The sequence below is a fragment of the Melanotaenia boesemani genome, chromosome 16 (genome assembly GCF_017639745.1).
Source record: "Melanotaenia boesemani isolate fMelBoe1 chromosome 16, fMelBoe1.pri, whole genome shotgun sequence".
NCBI lineage: Eukaryota > Metazoa > Chordata > Actinopteri > Atheriniformes > Melanotaeniidae > Melanotaenia > Melanotaenia boesemani.
This window is the reverse complement of record NC_055697.1, coordinates 12,089,711-12,111,543: the sequence shown is the minus strand read 5'-3', so window position 1 is coordinate 12,111,543 and position 21,833 is coordinate 12,089,711. Positions and strand designations below refer to the sequence as shown.

Here is a 21,833-nt window from a genome sequence, read left to right as displayed (position 1 = left end):
ATTATCTGGTATATTGAGGCATGCAAATACTTAAGTCCAATTACTGCTGCATTTGAGCAAAATGTGATTTCCACTGTAATATTCTGATTACTAATGTAGAGGAATACTGCATGTTTCAGGGGGATTCATTATCAGGTATCCCAAATATTTTGAGAAAGAAAGAAAGTCAGCATATAAAATATACAGGAAAATATGACGAAGGTTTTCAAAATTATTTGGGGAATCTTTGTATGGAACATGCACAAATCCATCTTTTTTTTTTTCTTTAAAAAGGTGGGAGCACTAAGCTTTACACTAAAAACATACAGCGACTAAATTCATGGATTGAGCACAGGGGCAGCGTGTAATTTCTTTTAGCTGCTAAATTCCAGAGTGGGGAAAAAAAAAATGGAAAATGGGTTATGGAGCATTAACCTCTTTATTCATAATTGTCCATCTGCCTCTCCCTTTCTCTGGTTTTCTGCCAGTCTCTTGGTCTTGTATTACACACCACTTAATGGCACCAAACTGACCACCACCCCCTTGAGGGGTCCTCTGTCAACCAAGTGCCTGATGGTATTTTTTCACAACACCCCTCTGAATCCTAAGAGAGGGGTAAAGAAGCACCCAGATGATATCACTGATATTCAGTTTCAGAGAAGTCATCGCTCACCGTGTGAGGGGCAGAGGATGGAGGTGAGTGAGGAGGACGGCTCGGCTGATAAGCATCTCTTTGTTTCAACGTGATGACCTGCACTGCCGGGTCAACATCCTGGGGAGCTAACTGGTGTGAGGTATTTTTCAACCTTGGAAAGGTGTTGAGACATTGAAGGGTGGTGTGGAGAGAGCTATTGAATTACTCTGATGCAGTGGGTTGGGGTGCATGTTTGCCTGATGGCCTGAGGCATTTGTAAGGCAATAATAGGGCCAGCAGCTCTCGCCTTTCTCCCACCGGTGCCTGGTCTGTATCTCTAGCGTGTGACACCTGCTCCCTCACACTTGAGTCTGAGACAACAGTTAAAGACTGATGCTGATCAAAATCTCAGTCTTCAAACACATCATTACCTGTTGCGCAAGCAGGGAGATGCTAGGTTGAGCTATAGGGGTGGTAATAACAAAGTCTAAAAGGAGAAAACAAGAAAAATATGGAATAGTAAAACGTTAGGAAGCAGCCTTAAAATTTACACGCATATAGTATCCATGAGAGGTCTTCATATGCTGAAATGCAGCAGTATTTTTAAACTGGCACCTAAATCCGATAGCACCGAGTTACAGTAAAACGTCTCTTCAAAAGTAGTTTCATCTGTCATCTCCCTGCAGCTAAATAATTCAGAAAACTGATGAGCTCTGTTAACTTTCAAGTAAGCCCTTTTGTGCTACCTGATAGCAAATTCCTTGCATGTCTCCATCTTTGTCCACTTCAAGCTAATTCAGCAGTTCTCAGGCATATAAGCTTCTGATGACCTTCCAGTGGTAAAGACAAAATTTAGTAAACCCTTGTGATTTAGCTGAACACCTGTGGCCATGTAGGCCATAACCTTTGGGCACATTATATATTTATTTTTATAGTTTCTTACACAGGGTGATTTTGTGATATATATGGTTATGGTAAATTATAGCTCAGTTTGGTCTTGTAATATTAAGTGTGCTGAATGGAACAGTATTTTGCTTTTTTCTTCCAGATTTATTCAATAGTTGAGCTGAGATTATTTTGTTTTGTTAAAACTACTTTCTTCTTTTATACCGAAACCTGCTGCAGCCCCCCAGAAAAAGAAATTAATTGCTTTTGATTGATGGAGCTCTTGAAAGGTTTTATGTTGCGTTTGTTTTTCAATCTTGGAAAGAAAACAGCTCAGAGACAAAACTGAATATTTGACATGCAAACAGTCACAACAAAAGATTTCAATCACTGGCATAATACTTTGGCCAGGCCTTAATTCAATATTAAGGGATCCTCCATCCTGGTCCTTGAGGGCTGGTGTTCTGTGGGTTTTAGGAGTTTCGCTGCTGCAACAGACCTGACATAAATTAATGGTTAACTAGCAGATTGCGCAGTCAAGCTCTGCAAAACTCTGTGTTTGAATCAGGTGTGTTGCAGCAGGGAAACATCTTAAACCTGCAGTACACTGGCCTTTGAGGACCTGAGGATCCCTGCTGTAGCGTTTCCCTCTATTAACCAAACCTGCTTGCGAACCATCATTCTTGATTGTCACTGCTAGAAGCAAAGAAAAGTCAGGTAAGGAGTGATAGTGTCAATAAAGAAAATTGTTACAGATGGGAACCAATCCTCCCCCATCAATAACACGTACACATCACATGAAACAAGCACAACATTACAAGTCCTACAGTGAACAGAATAGTTAAAGAGACTGAAGGCATTTGTGTTTTTTCCCCTTTTACAGCAGTGCTCTCACTTTAATTGCTGAGTGAATCAACGCATTGAAACATTTATTCTGTTCTCTGATCAATTTGACTTATGGCTAATGAAGTAAAAGCTTCAACGTCCTCTCAAATGTTGTGGCATTCTCCCTTTGGCCTGTAAAAATAAAGTTGCTGAAATGTGCAATGACAAACACTCATAATGCACCGTCTCATTTTACAGAGAGACCATTATGGTTCCATCCTGAGAGGTGCTTTCATTCCCTGAGAGTTAGTGAGATTTCTCTCATCTATAAAACATGGAGATTACACTGAGGGGTAGCTGTAAACTGCCAGTTTGTTCATTTAGTAATGTCTGGGTAGCATAGCTATCAGGTATTTGTCTCCCACATCCTGGCCTCTTGCTGCAGCCCTGACTTGGAGGATGCTACCTCATAATCATAAATGCTGGAAAAGATGAGTGGAAATCACATTTTACACAGCACCTACAAATTGTGTTTTTAGTACTGCCATGTCTCTGCATGCTTTACTGTATAAACAATTTCGTTTTTGCGTCTCGTGCTCTGGAAGATTAAAAAATCATGGCACAACTGTCAAGAAGTGTTAGATTTGTCACTTCACTCTTCACGTCTGTTGTATGTTATATTATTTAGAACTGAAAGCTGGTTAGAAAGGAAATTGGCGACTTTAGTACTAAAATATTGCAAAACCACAAAAACCTCCACTTTTCCCCTCCTTCTAATGTTCATTTGGAGCATTCTGAATGTTCTCATTTAGTCTTACTGTTAATGAATTCAAAGCTAACTAGAGCCTTCTCGCCTGCCTTTAGTAATGTGCGCTTGGGACACATAGCCACAGACCCAGAAAAGTTCACTAATTGAAAAAGTACTGTGTCAAACATTCAGATATCCATCTTCCCTTTGTACAATAACAATGCAATTAAAGGGTAAGTGAACGGAAGAACATGTTTATTGCCAATTGCAACTGAGTGCATCTCCTTGATGAAGCTAAAGCTGACCTTAATGTTTGCTTATGCACCACACACCATGTGGGGGGGCATGTGTAAATGTGAGCTTGTTGGACTTTCTGACTGATGATGACCTACTCCAGCATATTCCTTTCTATTGATCATAAACATCATTTTTAGCAGACAAAACTGATGCAGATAGTTTTCCAAGAAAGACGAAAAGAAGTGTATGAAATGTGCAGTCAGAAGAAAATGCAGACAGAAATTCTCTCATGCTCCATTTGGTAGAATAAGGCACAGCCCCAATTTCTTTTATGAAGATTAATCTGAACGCATACACATTTTCAAGACCTCTCTATCATTTCTAAGGGTGAAGGAAGACAAGAACAAGGCTGAAAAACAATGTGTTCGCATGTATCCTTCTCACTTTTAACATCATACTATGAAAGAGCACACCTCACAAGGGACAAGGCTCTTAGATGTATGTTCAGGAGAAAGAGAAGATTGTTTTATTTTAAATAAAAAAAGAAAAACACAATACATCTAAAATGCTCATGTTTAAAAACTGCTTTTTTTTTAACATTTCTATTCCAGCAGGGACTCTTACAATTCCATTGATTTGTTCAAGCAGCGGTTGCACAAGCTTTATCTGTAGAAAATCACAATGCATCAAAAGGTTATCATAAGGTTAGCAATAAATTCTGTAGGACTTCATGGACACATTTCCATTGAGCATCTAAAGAAAAAAAAATATCAGGAAATGATAGAGCCGGTCTTTTAAATCCAACAACAGGATTATTGTACTAGACATAATCAGCATCATCAGATGACTTCTTAAACCAGTACTCATCTCACTCACTTGGCTGTGTTAAATGAAAAGCAAAGTAAGATGGTGTCAAAGCAGCACAGACAGAGATCTCGGTGACAGAAAACCATAAATAAAGGATTTCAACTAATTTAATTGTCGTATGGCTTGCTTTTCATGTACTACAAATCAAGTGGCTTCTGCCTATTCAATTCAGAAGTAAGTGGGTAGATTTGAACATTAACATTATCAAAAATAATAATAATAATAATAATAATAATAATAATAATAATAATAATAATAATAATAATAATAATATTTTTGTCAACAGTGCTCTCATTTTAACAGTTCCTGACTCCTGAGCTCCAGCTGCAAAGAAATTTAATTTACCATCAGTGTCCAAGTCATGCTGACATATCATCTCTGAAATAATTGTTGGAGCACCAAATTATTTTGCAGTACATGAGGAACAGTGTTTCTCCTACACTGACTTAGCAATGGTGGCTCGGCATGGCTATATTGTTAGCACCACGTCTTCAAAATTGAACTGAATTGAGAATTAAACTGTTTCACATTGACAACATCAAACTTTCTTAAGTGAACCTGCAATTAACTCTACTGTCAGACATCTGCTCTGGACATAAACACACTGCACGAGTACGGCGACAGGGAGAGCGGTGGGGCATAATTAAACTTCATTAGTTAAGCCCACAGGCAAGGCAACTTTGAGAGCAACCGACAAGCTTATTAGTCCAAAGAGAGGAAAGGTAGCTGCTAAGCTGGTTTAGATTTTACAAGTTGAACAGACATTCCAACACAGATACTGATGATGAACAGCAAGTGTGATGCTATGTTATGTTAAGTAACTGGTCCGGCTAATGAAGCTGACACTGGTTAGCTTAAACAATGTAGGCTATCATCTACGCACCATGATGTATTAGCCACTGTTTGAAATTTCAGACAAGTCTGTTAAAATATTTTCCGAAAAAGCAAAAGGCAACCGAGGAAGAGAGCTCTGGTCAGGTAACAGCATCGATGCCACAAGGTTCACGCAGGATTCCTGAATTATGCCGAATAATTTCATTCTGATAGCATCTTCACAACCTTGAACAGATGTGAAAATAATGCAATTTGTACATGACTTATTTAAGTAATAGATTAAGATTATAGATTATTATTTGATTAAGTAGAGGAAGCATGAGAGTCAAGTGGACGAGCAGAGGAGGCGAGTGGGGTGGGAGTCCAAGAAAAAAAATTAAATACCAACAGCCAGAATGCAAATTGTGTCACTGACACATTTAACTTAACAGATTTACATATTGGTGAATCATAATTTGCTGTTTTTAGTGCCTGTTTTTTATTTGGCCTATGTTAATAATAATAATAATAATAATAATAATAAATTGGCATCAATTACAAAAAGAGTGATATTCAGAACTGGTATGTGGTATATGGTATGATTTATCTGTGTTAATAACAAAACATCATCAATGGCATTTGTTATTGGTATATTGGTTGGTGACCCTCCTTCCCCCCTCACTGGTACCACCATGGTTACAAAATTTTTATAGGGGAAACACTGAGGAAACACAACTATCATCTTAAAAAAATTTGTAAAGCTGACAACATTTAACACACTACACCTGGCATTTCCTGTTTTGGCAACAGAACAGAAGAACGGTAATAAAAAAGGAAAGTGTTAACATCTAAATATGTTGACATACCACAACAGACGGTTGTGATTGAGACGCCAGCTGGTGTTTAGAGTGAAAGTCTAAACCGAGTTTACCCTAATGAAGCTCTTGGGTGGGGGAGGGGGGTTGCGAGGGAATGCACTCATCCTGACGTTTTGCTTTTTGGATTCTTAACAATTCCAAACCTGAAACATACAACAATTTTTGGGACAAAGTACAAGATCTCCCCAGTCGTCACGACAAAGTGGCACTCGGTGTATTTGCACAGCTTGAAAACACTCTGCTGAAAACAAGTGACTGAGAATGTGAAGCCAACCTGAATGTGGAAAAAAAATAAATAAATCTTCAGTCTAGGTTGCCAATTTGTCTGAGGATGGGTAAACATAATTTTGCCCTTTTTTTTTAATTGGACACTGTTTGTTTACAGTTTGCTTTGCCAGGAGAGAAAGTTTGCTCCAAGACCATTTAACAACAACAAAAAATAGTTTTTACTGTGGTTACCAGGAGGTACAATAATTCTGGTTCCAAAATTATAATGGCTCCTACTTGCCCTTGACTGCTGATATCCTAATAATATTTCTCTCACATTTCGAACTTAGGCTGCATTGACCAGAGTGTATTTTATCTATTATCCTGAATCATATCAGTCTTCTAGCAGCGGATGGACTCAGCTCACGTCTCAGCAGTATTGTTTTGACCATTTCAGCTCAGCTTCATCCCAATCAGTTTAGGGCACACAAGGCCAAGCCTCGCATTTGGAGGATACCTCTCAAATCTGTCAAAACTAGCTTCTTCCACAAAGTCTTCTATGAAATCAGCTAAAGCCATAAGTTGTTACATCCCAGGACAAAAAATCTATATCTCTGGTTTTTCATAGTGTCAAATCCCACGACAGTATCTCACAGAAGAGTTAGAAAATCTGTCCTTATGTTATCAGCTGCCTCAGGCAAACCAGGAAATCCTGCTTATGAACATGCACAGACTTGACTGTTAAATTAGTTTATTACAGGCTAAAGTAAAACGATATAGGGGTGTTTGTTGCTTTTTATTCTTATACCTCATTTGCATTTTGTGCCACTCTATTTGTCCTTGTTAACAATGCATTGCATGTTTATTATTTGCTAGAGGAATGTCTGTAGTTCAAATTACATTCCAACACATACTGCTTGCAAATATCGGTGAATTTTCCACATCACGCTTATCAAAGTTATTGCAAATGCCATCTGACCTCCTGCTGGCCTGCACAGATATGTCTCTTTGTTAATTTCAGCAGCACAGGGAGCATGAAAAAAGATAAAGATGGACATGAAATTTTTCAGACCTCCTATTCTAACTCAAAGTGGAGCCAAGTTAAATGAGTCCTGATCAATATGTTCACCTGCTCTGTATTTTGGTATGTGCAAAATGCAAATAAAGATATGTTGTTTGTCTATTCAGCTGTAATTCTGCAATTCGCAATTTAAAAATCATCAAATTTTTGAAGAGAAAAAGTTCAAGCGAAAAGTCAGAATAAGAGAAAAAAACAAAATATCTAAAAAGTGAGATGAAAAAACTGCAGCGAACTGGTACACTTGGTTTAACTTGGTTATCTTTGCTTAATCCCAAAGCTATAAATGGAAGGAAGAGTTGAAGATCATCATTAAGTGTTTCTTAGTGCAATGTCTGTCATTCAAAGTTGCATGAACTGTTGAATGAATACATACAAACTGATCCTCATACAATAATTTTGTTTAAATAATTCAACAGGAAACCCTGTTTCACCCTGTCAACACTGCAACTTGCTTGAGGTACATTTGTCTATAAATTAAAGTTATGTCACAGCAGAGGAGAAACAAAGCTCATTCAGCTGGAGGCAACAGACTATATCACTGTGGTAAATATTCAAACAATATTGAGTGTTGCTTCTTCATTTTGTTTTTAAGGTTGAACAAAAAGGCTTTGTAAGCCATGATCGAGTTAGTTTTCTAATATCAATTACTCATCACTCCGGAGGAGCAGGAAGGATGAGAAAACCTTACAAAACAAACTGAACATTTCTTTCCCTCTTTCTTGTTAGATAGACACTAAAGTGTGAAGCCATAAACGTTAGCAGCTGATGCAACAACCTGTATTTATACATCTTAATACTGAATATCTACATACATTATATGAGCACTGATTTTACACAATGAGGCTGTAAAAGCCAGGTTTTAGTTTGCAAGTGAAAACATTTGCATGTCCCTCTATGGTAAGTGAACATCTACTCCTGTAAAGCTCATCCATTAAGACTTAATGTGTATTCTGAACAAACAGATTATTGCGATTGAACTAACTTAATCTACTTTTCCTATCTCTTATCAGGACATCCTCTGGCATTACAAACGTACTTATATCAGCTGGCATGTGATTCATGTTATTAACGTAGATTAGCTCCTTCAAGACTCGTGGCTGGAAGATGGACGTGTGGTGCCCAATTAACCAGAGATCATGGAAAATTTTAATCTGTTAGCAGTATCTAATGTCCCCATCTGAGTCTCCTGTCTTGTATAACTTCCTTCTATACAGTATCTGCTTAACTTCATGTAAGTCTACATTGCAAAATCCATGAAAAACGTGTGCAAATGAAAAGCACAAGATCATCTTTTCACCCCTTCCTCACTCATCCAAACAAAATTACATGCATGCCGATAAACACATCTTCATGGAAAGAGATGAAAAAAAAAAAAGTGAAAAAATACTTGATTTTCTTCAAACAAGTATCAAAAACTCTGGAAGCCACTAAGAATATAACCATTTCAGTTTCAGCCACTCAGATTATTATTAGCCCCAATATCAAGCTTCAGTACAACAATAATACTGTAACCTACATATCTTACGTTGTACGCTGTAGAGAAATCTCATTTTAAAAAAATCTCAATTGTTTATGGTGAAAAAAATCTATATTAAGTTTCCACTTACTTTTTTTTAACCTACCTTCTATCTCTACTGTATACCTACAGTATATATTCATCTACCTAATCAGACAGTCATTGTTCAGTTTAATTAAAGCAAAGTTAAAGCTTTGTGTTTAATTTACAAGGTAAGATATGCACAACAGAACAGGACTGGAGCATTGGCATTGTGTTTATGCATTGACAATTTCACCAGTGTCTACCCACAACAGACAAAACCACAATGCCACCCACAGTAGTGGGAATTCAGCTGCATCACAGCATAGCCTTCGCCTTATTGGAAACCTTAATCTGCTTTGTTTGTGCGTGGAAGGAGGACTAAGATTCTATTAAAGAGATAAAATTGTTTCCATAGCCAACTGATGCATCAAAGGCCAGCCAAATTGCAGCCCTTACTTGAGTGGGTTTCACTAAAGTCACTTATTTGTCCATTTCATCATGCTAATGGCAGAAGCCATCATCCCATTATAGCTCCACAGCTGACCGAGGTTAAACAAATGCAGTTTGTCTGAGGTCGCACTGCCTCCAAGTAGGTCTCACTGCTCTCCGCCATACATCACAACAAATCATCAGCTTGTCTATAACTACTCCATAAATGCAACCTCTTTGAACCATGCTGCATTAACCACCTCTGCACTCACCAACATATAAGACACAAGCATTCTCCAAGTCCCCCCTTGCTCTCTTTTCACCAAAAAAAAAAAAAAAAAGATTCTTTGCCTTGCAGTATGACAGTAAAATCCAACCAAATTATCAAATTAAGCTCAGTTTCTTTATATTATTATTAGCATTTTACGTTTGTAATACTGTATAATATGTCCAGATTCTGACTGAAAACCATCAATAGATAAAGGCCTTATAACCATAAGAAACAAACAAGTGAGTTTATTTAAAAATCTGTAAAGTACAATTACAATCTCCTTGCATTTTCTGCATTAACTAGCGTTGAGACCATTTTGGCACCGCTGGGTCAAAATTGTAAAAATGGATGGAGTTCATTAGTTCTAGTTGTTTGCAGAGTTGTTACATCAAACACTGACTTGTATGCTGTAAGGCCTCTCAAAATAATAACTCAATAATACCTAATAAAATCATATCTCCCAGACATTTCACTTGCAGTTCACCATTTATCACAGTCAACAGAACCTAGCCTTGTTTCTATTACCATTCCACTGAACAAAGGTCTTTCTATATAATGAGTCCACATTCTCTAAGCCCTGCAGTAACCGCACAATCACTTGTGTCAACACAAGGGAAATCCATTTCATCAGGACGTCCAGTCCCAGCCTCATTACCATACACAGGGGCAACATCTGTGCAGCCACACAGCCCTAAAGAGCTGTTGCAGACTGCTGGATTTCAGTACGTTTCCTGCACTGTTCAGTGGAAAAACCATACAGCATATTTATTGAAAACATCATCACAGGTCAATTAAACACAATGGCATTTTAAAATAGATTAGTTTTATTTTGTTTGGTTTTTTTAATACTATAGCATAAGTAGGTGTGTAAGAGTTATGGTCAAGATTACCAAATGTAATGACAGGATAGTTTCTACTTCTGTAGCTTACCTTAATCTAGTAATGCAAGTAACGTAAAGCTTCAAAACATGTAAGAATCGTTTAAGTGCACTGACAGCCCACAGATTTTCCTTAGATGAGATTCATTTATATTTCTGAACATTCAGCAATGTTCTTTAAAGGTAGGATCCACTTATGTTCCCAGCCCTCTGACAATGTACACTAACTGAACTTTTCCAGTCTTTTGAAAGATTTCTTCTCTTCACTTTTAAATTAAGGAAAGGCTGCCATTGTTGAGGAACGGCTTACTATAGAGGATGGTACCTTGGGTAATTTTCAGTTTAGTTTGTTCAGTTGCTGAAGTTTAGTGCATCAGTGCATTACCTCAGCTAACAGAACTAAATAATCCTTGAAAGGAATTACAACACTTAAATGAAGTTTGAGCTGAAATATTATATTCTTAAAAAACAATAAAGAAATACTATTGCTTAATTTTCTATCAAAAAGAAGAGACATTTGTTTTATATAAGAATTAATACTAATGTCAGAATGATTCTTGCAGGTTAACCACCTCCAGCCTGGATGTGCCTGAACCTCCACTGAAGCTTTTCAATCATGACACATTTATGGAAGTGGCTGCTTACTGTATGGATGCGCTGGCGTTGTGCTATATTTTTGCTAAAACTAATTAGGTAGAAATGAAGTTGAGCATTTTTACAACTCATTTTTATAAAGATGTTATTTATACTGTGACATAAGGTGAATTGAAAAATATCCATCTTCCTCCAGCCTGTTAATAAGGATTATATAATGTAATGGTTTTGACAATTCTCTAAAGGGTCATTTATCCATACAGCCCATGGCTGCTTGGTTTGGCCTTACAGAACTTACAAATAAGACCCTAAAAAATAACAGTCATATCCATTTGAGAATTAGTCCCAGTAGTTATTCTAAAATGCATTAAATTCAGCAGCTGAGAGCTCCTTTTATGAACATGGCCCCTGGTTCCTCTGAGAAATTTGTGCATGCTTACAAATATTGAATGAACTGCCAGGGGTTAAAGGAATTGTATTCTCATTTAAAGCTACTCAAAAACATCACAGTCTTTCATTTCCACTGCTTAAAGTCCCTCTTATATGGAGTAATTTTTTTTCTGTTAAGCAAAAAGAGAAATGGAGGCGAGGATATTTCATATCTTCATAAAGTGCTGATGTTCTCTGTGGAATTTTGACAGAGACTTAGTCACAGTAACGCTGCATTGGGTTGTTTTATTTGTGCTACAACATGGCTACACACTGTATGCTGAACAGCATAAATTTATTTGAATGACTGCATCCCCTCTGAGGAAATTTGGACTATAAAGCTCAAGCATGAAATTATCAAATGGAGTGTCTGGTGTAACAAAATTGCATCCCTTGCCAAAATGTGGGCTTTATATTCCTTTACTTACTTGTAACATTATGTTGCTCATTACCTGGACCATTACCATTACCTTGCCATTACAGAAAACCTTGCCAATGCAGGCCTGGAACCAAGCAGCTCATCAGTATTTCTGCTAAGGCGCACACTTTTAGAGGCTGGCTGTGTACATGGGTTGCATTTGTTTAAGTCGGCAAAGGTTTACAGCATTTTCAGGACTAACTGAGATTAACTCAAAGCGAAATGAGGGAACAGGGGAAAATCCTGTAAGAGAAGGAGGAGAGAGAATGAACTGAAAGGCAAAGTGGGGTACTGTGAAGACCAGTGAATCACCAGCTCACGACAATACAAGGCACACTGCCTGGGGATGGTGTGGAAACCGTCAACAGTCTGGGGTTGATTTTTACAACGGTCTCCATTCATCCTTGCTTTAGTCTATGAGTGAAGAGCGAGTCTCATCAGGCATCTCTGTACTGTCTTGTAAAGAAAAGATGTCACGCCCTCTTTTCTGGATACCAACTCTCACTTCCTTAAAAAAAAAAAAAAAAAAATATATATATATATATATATATATATATATATATATATATATATATATATATATATATATTAAAACCATTAAAAATAGATTTAAAATAGATTTAAGTTTAGAAACAGCACAATATTGGACAATTTAGTAGTTTCAGAGGCAGATGCTAAAAATGTGCAGGATCCCTTGGAATTTCCACTTGTTACCACAAACATTTCTAAAGAAACATCTGTGAAGGGAAAGCAGAAAAGGAGGATTTATACATCTAACATGCAGAACCAGCACAGTTATGCCATCTTTAAAACTTAGCACATATGTCAGTGATCCTTAAGTGGAGCCACAGTGCCCCCTACAGGTGAACGGATATAAGTCTTGAGAGCATTAATGCATTTTCGAGTAGGTCTGCCTGCAAAAATACCCATTTAAATGGAAGCTTTACCTGATTTACACTGGAGGGACTCACACTACAACTGAGCATTTGACAAACAAAATAAATAAATAAATAAAACACACAGACTCAACGACAGGCCCTCTTACATGAATAAGACAAGGCTGGGTAGGCTTAACCCTACTCAGAGTATTGTTTTTTTTCCTTACACTATGACCTAATAATCACTCTTAAACCTCTCATCGTGTTTCTCAGTATAAAAATAATAACCATTTTTATCATCATCATTATATTATCATTATGTGTCTTGCCAATATTCAAATGAACTCTATAAAAATATATTAATAGAGAAGTTCTACTTGTTTGGGGCACAGAGAGTGACTAAACCATCCTATTCTCATTTTAATGCCCACCTAGTTACTCACAGGATTGATAGATGGGAGTAAGTGCATCATAAGGTTGGGTGTTTTTAGGTTTTCAGGAGAGGGAGTAGCTGTCACAAGAGAGGTGAAAGAAAAGAGGTGGGAACAAAAACAAGGATGCAAACACAGACATTCTGACCTTGACAACAATAACTCGAGTTTTCTGTCCGCTGAGGAGACAAGTGAGGGCATGACCTGAGTGATGGGTCTCATCATGAGCACTGGCAACGGTCTCTAAAGAAACAGATTCAGTTTCACTGACTTTCCTTTCTATGGGTGATCGTGGTATTTATGTTTTCAAGTGAGTGTGTTAGTGTAAAGTGGGAAAGGAAGTGGACCATGATGCAGAATGCGTGACTGGGAAAGAAAGGTTTAGGCTCATTCTCCCAAACACTCAATACAGTCATAGACCATTAGCAGTCCAAACCACTGCAGATATGTTCTAAGTGCCAGGCCAACAATCTATCTATATATATATATATCTATATATATATATAGATATAGATATATATATATATATATATATAGATATAGATATATATAGATATATAGAGAGAGAAAGAGGAAGAAGAAATAGAAGTGGAAATCGAAATTTGAGGATGTTCACCAGCTGGTTTGGATGGCAGGGAAAACCCTGTCCTTCTGCTGTACCCCTCTCAAAGGTGATCTGATTAACGGGACCTTTTAGTGTAGGACCCAGTGCAGCCCACTCACCGGAGTCATTTCACTGTTCATCAGAGCAGCAAGTTCTCTCAGCCAGGGGCATTGATTTTCAGTCTTGGTGTGGCACCGCAACAATCACAAGTTTGTTCAAGAAGTTACCAGTCGCCTGTCATGGTTTCTAACATATCTCTGTGCCTGGGCTTGTTCGTCTGCCTGCTGAGACAGAGATGTGTGTGAATTATACCATTTTTCTGTAAGAAAGACCATGAGAATTAATATTTACGAAAAAAAAGTGGTGAAACCTTGTAAAGAGAGTGAAGCAAGGGTAAAACTATCTAATCGTGGATCACTTTCTGGCTCAGCATTGGATTTAAGCTTTGAGTGTTATAGTGTGTTATATTACTCAACTTGTGAGGACAGAAACCTCTTAAGACAATCACTTCATAGAGGATGGCTTCTTTTTCGGGGACAAAAGAAAAAAACTGATCCCATTACAAAAATGAATCAAGTTTAGCAAGGCTTGGTTTGCTAAGGAAGCTTCTCCAGAATGAGAAAGAAAGAGTATCTGTACACTATAATGCAGAATCTGTATGCATGGGACAGTATTTGGATAACAGAAGGTTCTGGTTTATGTTTGTAGTCTGTAGACTAGTATAACATTAAAGCCGGTTTTGGTTGCATGCATATAAAAGTCAGTATGATCTGAGCAAAAAAGGGCAGAGAAACACAGATGTCAAAGTCATTGGCCACTGACCATCTCAAATTCATCTGCAGGCATATGCAGTCTTATCCATTATCTGGATTATCCACTGGCTATATTATCAGAAGCCCTGAAATACCTTACTTAGATAATAGAGGATGGGATTTCCAGAGTAGGGAGAGTTTATATTAAGATTAGTAATGATTATAGTTAGGGCAAAGGGTACTTTTTCAGGAAATGAATCCAAGTTAATGCAAAGTTGTCCAAAGTGATGGAAAGATAGCTGTGTGTCTGCATGTGTACTTCCAAGTATACTGCCAGCAGACTGAAAGAAAGAACAACACTGAGAGTATGAACTGCATATTGCTGGAAGCATGGCTGCAATAGTCAGGGAGGTTACGGCAGAGAGAGTGAATCTCCAGAGAGAAAGATGGACCCATTGAGCCAGACTCTCCAGGGGATGAACATATTGTGCAACATATTTATGGCTCGACAGAAAAATCAAACGAAGTGTCTCCACTGACAAGATCCTCCAAGAAAAAGAAATTATACCAGAAGCTATCGTTTGTTTTTTGTTTACTCACTATGGGAAATAAAAAAGTCCAAATTTGCTTGCAGCTTTGATAGCATCAAAAGTAAGTCTGTATAAAATGCAATCTATTCTGGTACAGGGAGAAAAAAAAATCTTTAACTCTATAAAAGCCCCGTCCACCTGACAGTAACACTTAAGATGCATACAATATTGTAAAAAACTAGGCAGCAAATCAATTTCACAAAGCTGAAGATAAGAAAATGCTGACATATATTGCAAATAAACATTGAAAGCAACCTTAAAATTGGGAAAAGCCATGAGAGACCTGGTTATACTACAAGTATAATTTTCTTTTTTTTTAAAGTTATATTTATTATTCTGGAAAGCCTTGAAAGTTTGCCAGCTACAATATTACCAGGGCACTCAGTCTTTCTGCAATAAAAGAGGTAGTACTCTCCTTTAAGGCTTGAGACTCAGAGAAGTACAATATTCTTTGGACATTACACACCATTATCTTGCACTTTTGTTGTGCTCCTACAGAGACAATTTCCAATAAGCTGGGAAGTCTGAGCCAGAACCACCACATACTTTTCTCAACCTTAAAGAAAACTGAAAAAATAAATAAAAAAAATCCTAAACTTTCTGGTGGCTAATGATCTCAAGATAATGACATTTATGTGGTCATATAAATATTTGTGATTGGCTATTTAACCATCTCCCTAGTAATATTTTAGAATAAACCCATTACTAATTTGATAATTTAATTTAATCCTTGTAAAAAAAAACAATATATTCTAAACAAATACAGAGAAATACAAGATCAAGTCAACTTTTCACACTTTTTAAACAAAATGCACACTTTGCTCTTATCCCATTTGCCACTTTGCACATCCTTGATTCCTCACCTCATTATCTTGCATCATAGCAACTCCCATGTGCAGCGAACACCTGGCTTCTGAGCCATTAAACTCATTCAACTGAATATGACGTGAGGCACGGCTACATCATCTAATCATTATTGAGGCCCACTGCAGGTTTCTGATAGATTGGCATTAAAAGTTGTTTGTGACAATGTTTAATTAACGTGTCACATTCCCTTTCAGATGTTGGAGATGCTGAAAAGATAGCTATACTGGTGAATGATTCCTGCAGATACACTATAGGAATGCAGATGCCCTACCAAAGGTTTTGCTAAGATCAGCTTCTGAGCCGCATGCAGGAGAATGGAAAGAGGAAATAAAAAGGCAAAAGTTAGACAAATGAGATGAGCCTTAACTGTAATGGTGGAAAACAATGTGTAAATGTGACATTTCTGTTCGATTCACCCAACAGCTTTCTTACAGATTCATTAAGACTTTTATACAGCCATGATCACAATTAGCTTAAATGTAATTATATAAACCTTATATGCCGGGCTGACTGGTAATGTGGTGCTTAGCACCGCAGCCTCAAAGCAAGAAGGTCACTCGTTCAAGCCTTGGCTGGGGGGAGGTTCAAACAGTGGCCTTTCTGTGTGGAGTTTGCAGGTTCTCCCCTGGTATGCATGGGTTCTCTCTGGGTACGCCAGCTTCCTCCCACTGTCCAACGACATGCAAGTTAGATTAAATATTCTAAATTCTCCCTAGGAGTGAGTGTGAGTGGCTGTTTGTCTCTCTGTGTTGGCCCTACGATGGACTGACGACCTGTCCAGGGTGTACCCTGCTTCTCCCCTGCTAATCGTTGGGATAGGCTCCAGCTTCCCCACGACCCTGAAATGGACTCAGCAATATAGAGGATGAATGGATGGATGATGATTATATAAGTAATTTATGCAAATAAGTACAGATATTTTCCCATTCGGTTAACAGTGCTGTTGATTACATATGCACTCCATATAGTCAGAGCTCTTTATGTGGATTGTGGGATGTGATGAACCAAATGCAGGACAGAGAGACAGACGGGCGCAAGAATAAAGGTTTTAATTAGCAAACACTTACACGGACGAAACACGATGGGGAAACATGGGTAATCTGGAAAGGACAAGTAAAACCAAGGGGTATAAATACGCTGAGGAACTAATAGGGAGCAGGTGAAGTGAATGAGAAAATCAAACCAGGTGTACTAATGAACAGGAAACAAAAAGCAGAACAGAATACACAAAAACTAAAATAAAACAGGAAACCAGACAGGACTGTGACAAACAAAAAAAAACAAACTATGTAACAAAAAACCTGCAGACCATGACATTTATTTTATTCATTCATTATACCACTTCTTCCATTAAGGGTCTTGGGGAAGCTGGAGCCTAGCCCAGCATTTTATTAGGTGAGAGGCAGGGTACACCCTGGACAGGTCACCATTCCATGTTTTATCAAAAGACAGAAAAAAAAGTTAAAGAAGTTTACTTCTTTACCTTGCTTTGACCACAGAATAACATTGCATTCAGTTCAGATCAGGGCATGTAGGACTCTGTACCATCAATTATGCATGAATGACAATGAAGGTAAACAATGCTGCATTTTGACAAATGATCCTGCAGGCCAGAACTGTTTGAATTGACTGCATGTCAAAAAACATATAAAAGTCAATCTCTCCTGGATCATGCCATTCTACCATCTGCGGGTCAGTGCTCTCATCAAACACACGATGACTGCAGCACGAGAGGCTCCATTCGACTCAATACCAATTGAATTTCTTGAACTCATCTCAACCCCTACAGGTTCTTTATAGCATTCATAACCAGATTCCCTGTGCAAATAAAATTGTCTCCTGTAAAAGTGATCTAATACAGATGATGGGAAAGGTTTACAGCAGGTAATGGATTAGGAGTCAACTGCTGTGCATAATTACCACATGCATTGTGGTAAGAGCAATCCTCTTCAGTTCACATCTTCACAACCTCATTTTTATCCAAGAAGGGGGGTGACACTCAAATTAACTTTATGCACAAAGACAGGAGGAAGAAGGAAAGGCATCTTATCTTTGTCATGTAAAGTCAACAATAAAACAAAATATATTAAAAATATATATATTTAAAAAGAGTCTAAATTTAATGCTTGCTTTAAAATGTACCTTCAAATTGTAGAAATTCCTATAATTTTCTATGGCTGATGATAACTCATATTCAACCCATCACTCTAATACTGCACCAGTCCAGTGCTGCTCAGACCAGGGCACGTCTGTATGCCAAAAGAAAAGGTATTTAATTTTTTTTTCTCTCTCATTTTTCAACAGATAAAAAAGCCAAGTCTGTTAAAACAGTTTTTCTGTTGTAATTTAAGGATTTTTGAACAGAGAATTTTTTTCTTTTTACTTTTACATTACAAATTGCTATTTGTTGCTAGTCAGTGGTATGTAGGCTCTGTATGCGTACAGACCTAGCTAAATAAAATGGGTCATGGTATGTGGAGCCAATAACTGTTTAAAATGATACATGAATACAATATTGTCACTGTGAGGCCTGAAAGTTTTCCTAAAAAAGAAAAAATAAACTAAAGTTTTATTTAGTTATTTATTTATTTATTTATAGGTGGAAAAATAACCGCTAAATTTTCCCTACTGTCCCTATTAATCATTTAAATAGGTGAGAAGATGGTAGCAAAACGCTGACAATTTGAGACTGACAGCATTTCTTTGCTGTGTTGTTACAAACCAGAACAGGCTCATTCTATACTGTAGTCTTAACTGTGCCATCTAAGGGGACTGGATGCTGCAGTTTTAGCTACCTTATCATGATACGGCCATCCTACAGTTTACTGCATGTCACCACAACCCCTCCTGTCTTGCTCTCTCCAAGCTCACCTAGGTGACAGTTTGAGCACCTCCTGTGCAACCTCAAGCCAAACAGAATTAAGGAAGAATTAAAAACTCAATGAGCCCAATAATTAAATTTTAATGGAGGACATAAAGCAACCTGACAACCCCTTAAAGCTATAGATTAAAACCATAACTGCAACACCAAGCTCGATCCCCATTTTTTCTGTATGTTACACTCAATGCACTTGATGAAAACCAAGGCGTGTAAGGCTCATTTAAAAATAAATAAATAAAAGTATTAGAAATAGTAAATAAAACTAATCTGTGCATTAATAAATATCAAGCTGGGTCAAAGTGCAAGCAAAGAAATCACAGTGCAGCCCAGTGTAACAATATCATGTCAGTGTGTTGAACTGTTCAACCATAGGACCAAACTGACCTCATTCTGCCTGCAGGCAGGCCAGCACACTATAATACCATTCACATTTAAACTGAACATTTAGAAAGGCATAACAACCAGTTTAAATTTGTAAAAAGTGGACGATGAGGCGATTTTCAGTGCACACACTCACCCACTGTTTGCACAAACAATAGGCCTGAAATTCATGTTTGCTTCATGTGAGGGGAAAAAGAAAACACACTGACAGTTTATTAAGCTTTATACTAATACTGCCACAGTGCTGAAAAAGTCCCACAATTCATACCCAGTGCTCTACAGCTGCCAAGCCTAAACGAAAAACAGCATGGGAAAATGGAAGTACTGCAGGCAAGAGATTGGAAGCAATGAATACATGAAAGGCAAGAAGTCGAGCAAGCTATCCAAAGATGTTATCAGTGTGTTTCTCCACATCCACAATGTCCGGTCAGAGCTGTGTTACTCAATACAATTTGGACAAGCGCCACAAAAGCCAGCACATGTCCTAACAAGTAAATTGATTTTTAACATTCTTTATATAACATGTCATAAGGTGAAATTAAAATCTTTTGTAGCCAGAGACAAAAAGAGCATGGCCTGGAACACAGCATCCCCATAAAAATGAGCATTTACAAAATAGCACTGTAAAGAGCAGAAGAAAACTGGACAACAAAGTCCACCACTATATCTTCTTATCACTCCTACCACCTGGAAAAAACGTAACTGGTCTAAGTTTGAATAGAGAAACAGGCAACCAAATACTGAGAACTAAAAAAGAAATCATAAAAGTCTTTAGCAATTCAGCCCCTACAACAGTCTGCCTAACAGAACAGCAGCCACAATAATGCAGTCACATCCCAAATGTTAGGAATCATTAATGGATGAAGTAAACGACATGCTTCCACTGCAGCGCCTTTTTAATGGTTAAACTAAAACATGAAATATTCAGTCTTGAACACTATTTCCAATCTCACATGGAAATGGACTGGAAATAGGTCCAAAGTCACATTTAAAGACATGTTTTTTGTACGGGTGCCGGAAATAACCAATTCATGTCTGAATCAGAATCTAATGAACCGTAAGTTGTTGTAAGACTCACATCCCTAGTTTCTTGTCTTCTTCTCTGATAAAAAGGAACATATACTGTGTGGTACACAAGTGTGTGGTTTCACTTAAAATAAAATATTAATTTCATTTAATCTGTACCTGTATAAAGTTTCTACAGTGTATAATTAAATAGCAAACAAGATAATTAAGCCCTGTAGCAGTTATTACATACTTGAACAACAACCAGCTTCCCGAACTATATAATAACTCCCAAGTCCATTGTTCGTACAGCCAGGATGTTAATGAAGACAGACAACTGCCATGACATTTAGGTGTCAGATGTTTGTGATCTTTGTATTCTACATGACACTGATGATTCAGAAAGCCATGTTACCCAGCCCTCATCAGAATCTGCATTCACATTTTAGATTTAATTAGTTAGTCTTTTTCAACAGTTTGCTTTTGACATCTTTTAATCTTGCATAATTTAAAGGCCATTAATTTCACATAAGATGCACTACACAACTAGACTATAATGTGTTTATGTATGTTTTGGCAAGTAATGTAGAGTATGAAGAAGAAAGACTTTAGTAACGAATGCAAAAAGCTAGAGTAGAACACATTAATGCACTGCAGCTACACAGCTATCTTGACATTTAATCAACTGTCCCCGAGATCATCTGGAGATCCAACAGGTAAAGCAGTCTCATAGTTCCTATAACTATATGTGTAGATTGTGAGCACACAGCAGAAAATTACATAGAAAGTGGCGCAACATACAAAAAGAAACACCTCTGCAAACCCTCCCTGCTGTTAATTCCTCTTTCATTCACCGTGTGAAATCTTAATCTTTTTTTCCCAAGCAGCAGTGATGAATAATTACTAAAGAACATATGCCACAGTAATAATAGAGAGATGCATCACATTAAAGAGAATGTGGTGACAAATCTTGTGATTCAGTTGTGCAAAGTAAGTGAAAGAAGACATTTCTCATTGATCTGAAAGTCAGACTAATGAGAAATGTCCAGTTTCACATATATCACAGTCATATTAGGCATTCGCCTCAAGAACAGTCCTTTCCTGAATCTCAACAGTAGAGGGCAGCCAAGGGTAATATAATGGCTCAACTGTCTTTAAATAGAGGGGAAGTTTCTATGTGCACATCACCAGTTTTCACAAGTTTAAAGAGCAGAGTTCTTACCAGCATTTACTATGGCGTCCACTTCCAAGACAGTAATGTCCCCTTTGTAGAGAGATACTTTGTCACTCAGCCATCCTCCACCTGTCAGCTCCTCCTCCTCTCCCCTGTCATTGGCTAAAATAACACATGAAAACCATTTATTTTACTTAAAAAATATAAATATGAAACTCTTTTACTAAATAAACATGAACCTCTTTGTATAACAGACATAGAATAATGAAAATTTCTAAACTCAAAACATTTCAACATTTTCTGTAAATATTTACAAGGAACAGAATTCTCATAAATGTGCCCAAAAATACTTAAAAGACTGCCTCTGTACTTAATATTATACTTATACTAAGTAAAACAGACATTTAAAAACTTAAACACTTTAACTGAATGTAAAGTATCTCTATCCAAGTAAAATCAGCCTTCAGTGCTGCAGACTGATTTGCTTTAAATCTTCAGAGCACCGCATACTGTCTCAGAAAGGCGAAATAGACAGGTGAGCTAGTGCAAGCTGGTGA

General features: G+C 37.5%; 1 protein-coding gene across 3 annotated transcripts in view; it reads right to left on the bottom strand.

Moving 5' to 3' along the window:
- macrod2 (mono-ADP ribosylhydrolase 2) overlaps nucleotides 1-21,833 on the bottom strand; it is a 408,860-nt gene that overhangs the window by 378,352 nt on the left and 8,675 nt on the right. For all 3 annotated transcript variants that reach the window (XM_042010046.1, XM_042010048.1, XM_042010047.1), the window contains exon 3: nucleotides 21,325-21,438. In XM_042010046.1, coding sequence (XP_041865980.1) covers nucleotides 21,325-21,438 — 114 coding nt within the window. The remainder of the gene's footprint in view (nucleotides 1-21,324; nucleotides 21,439-21,833) is intronic.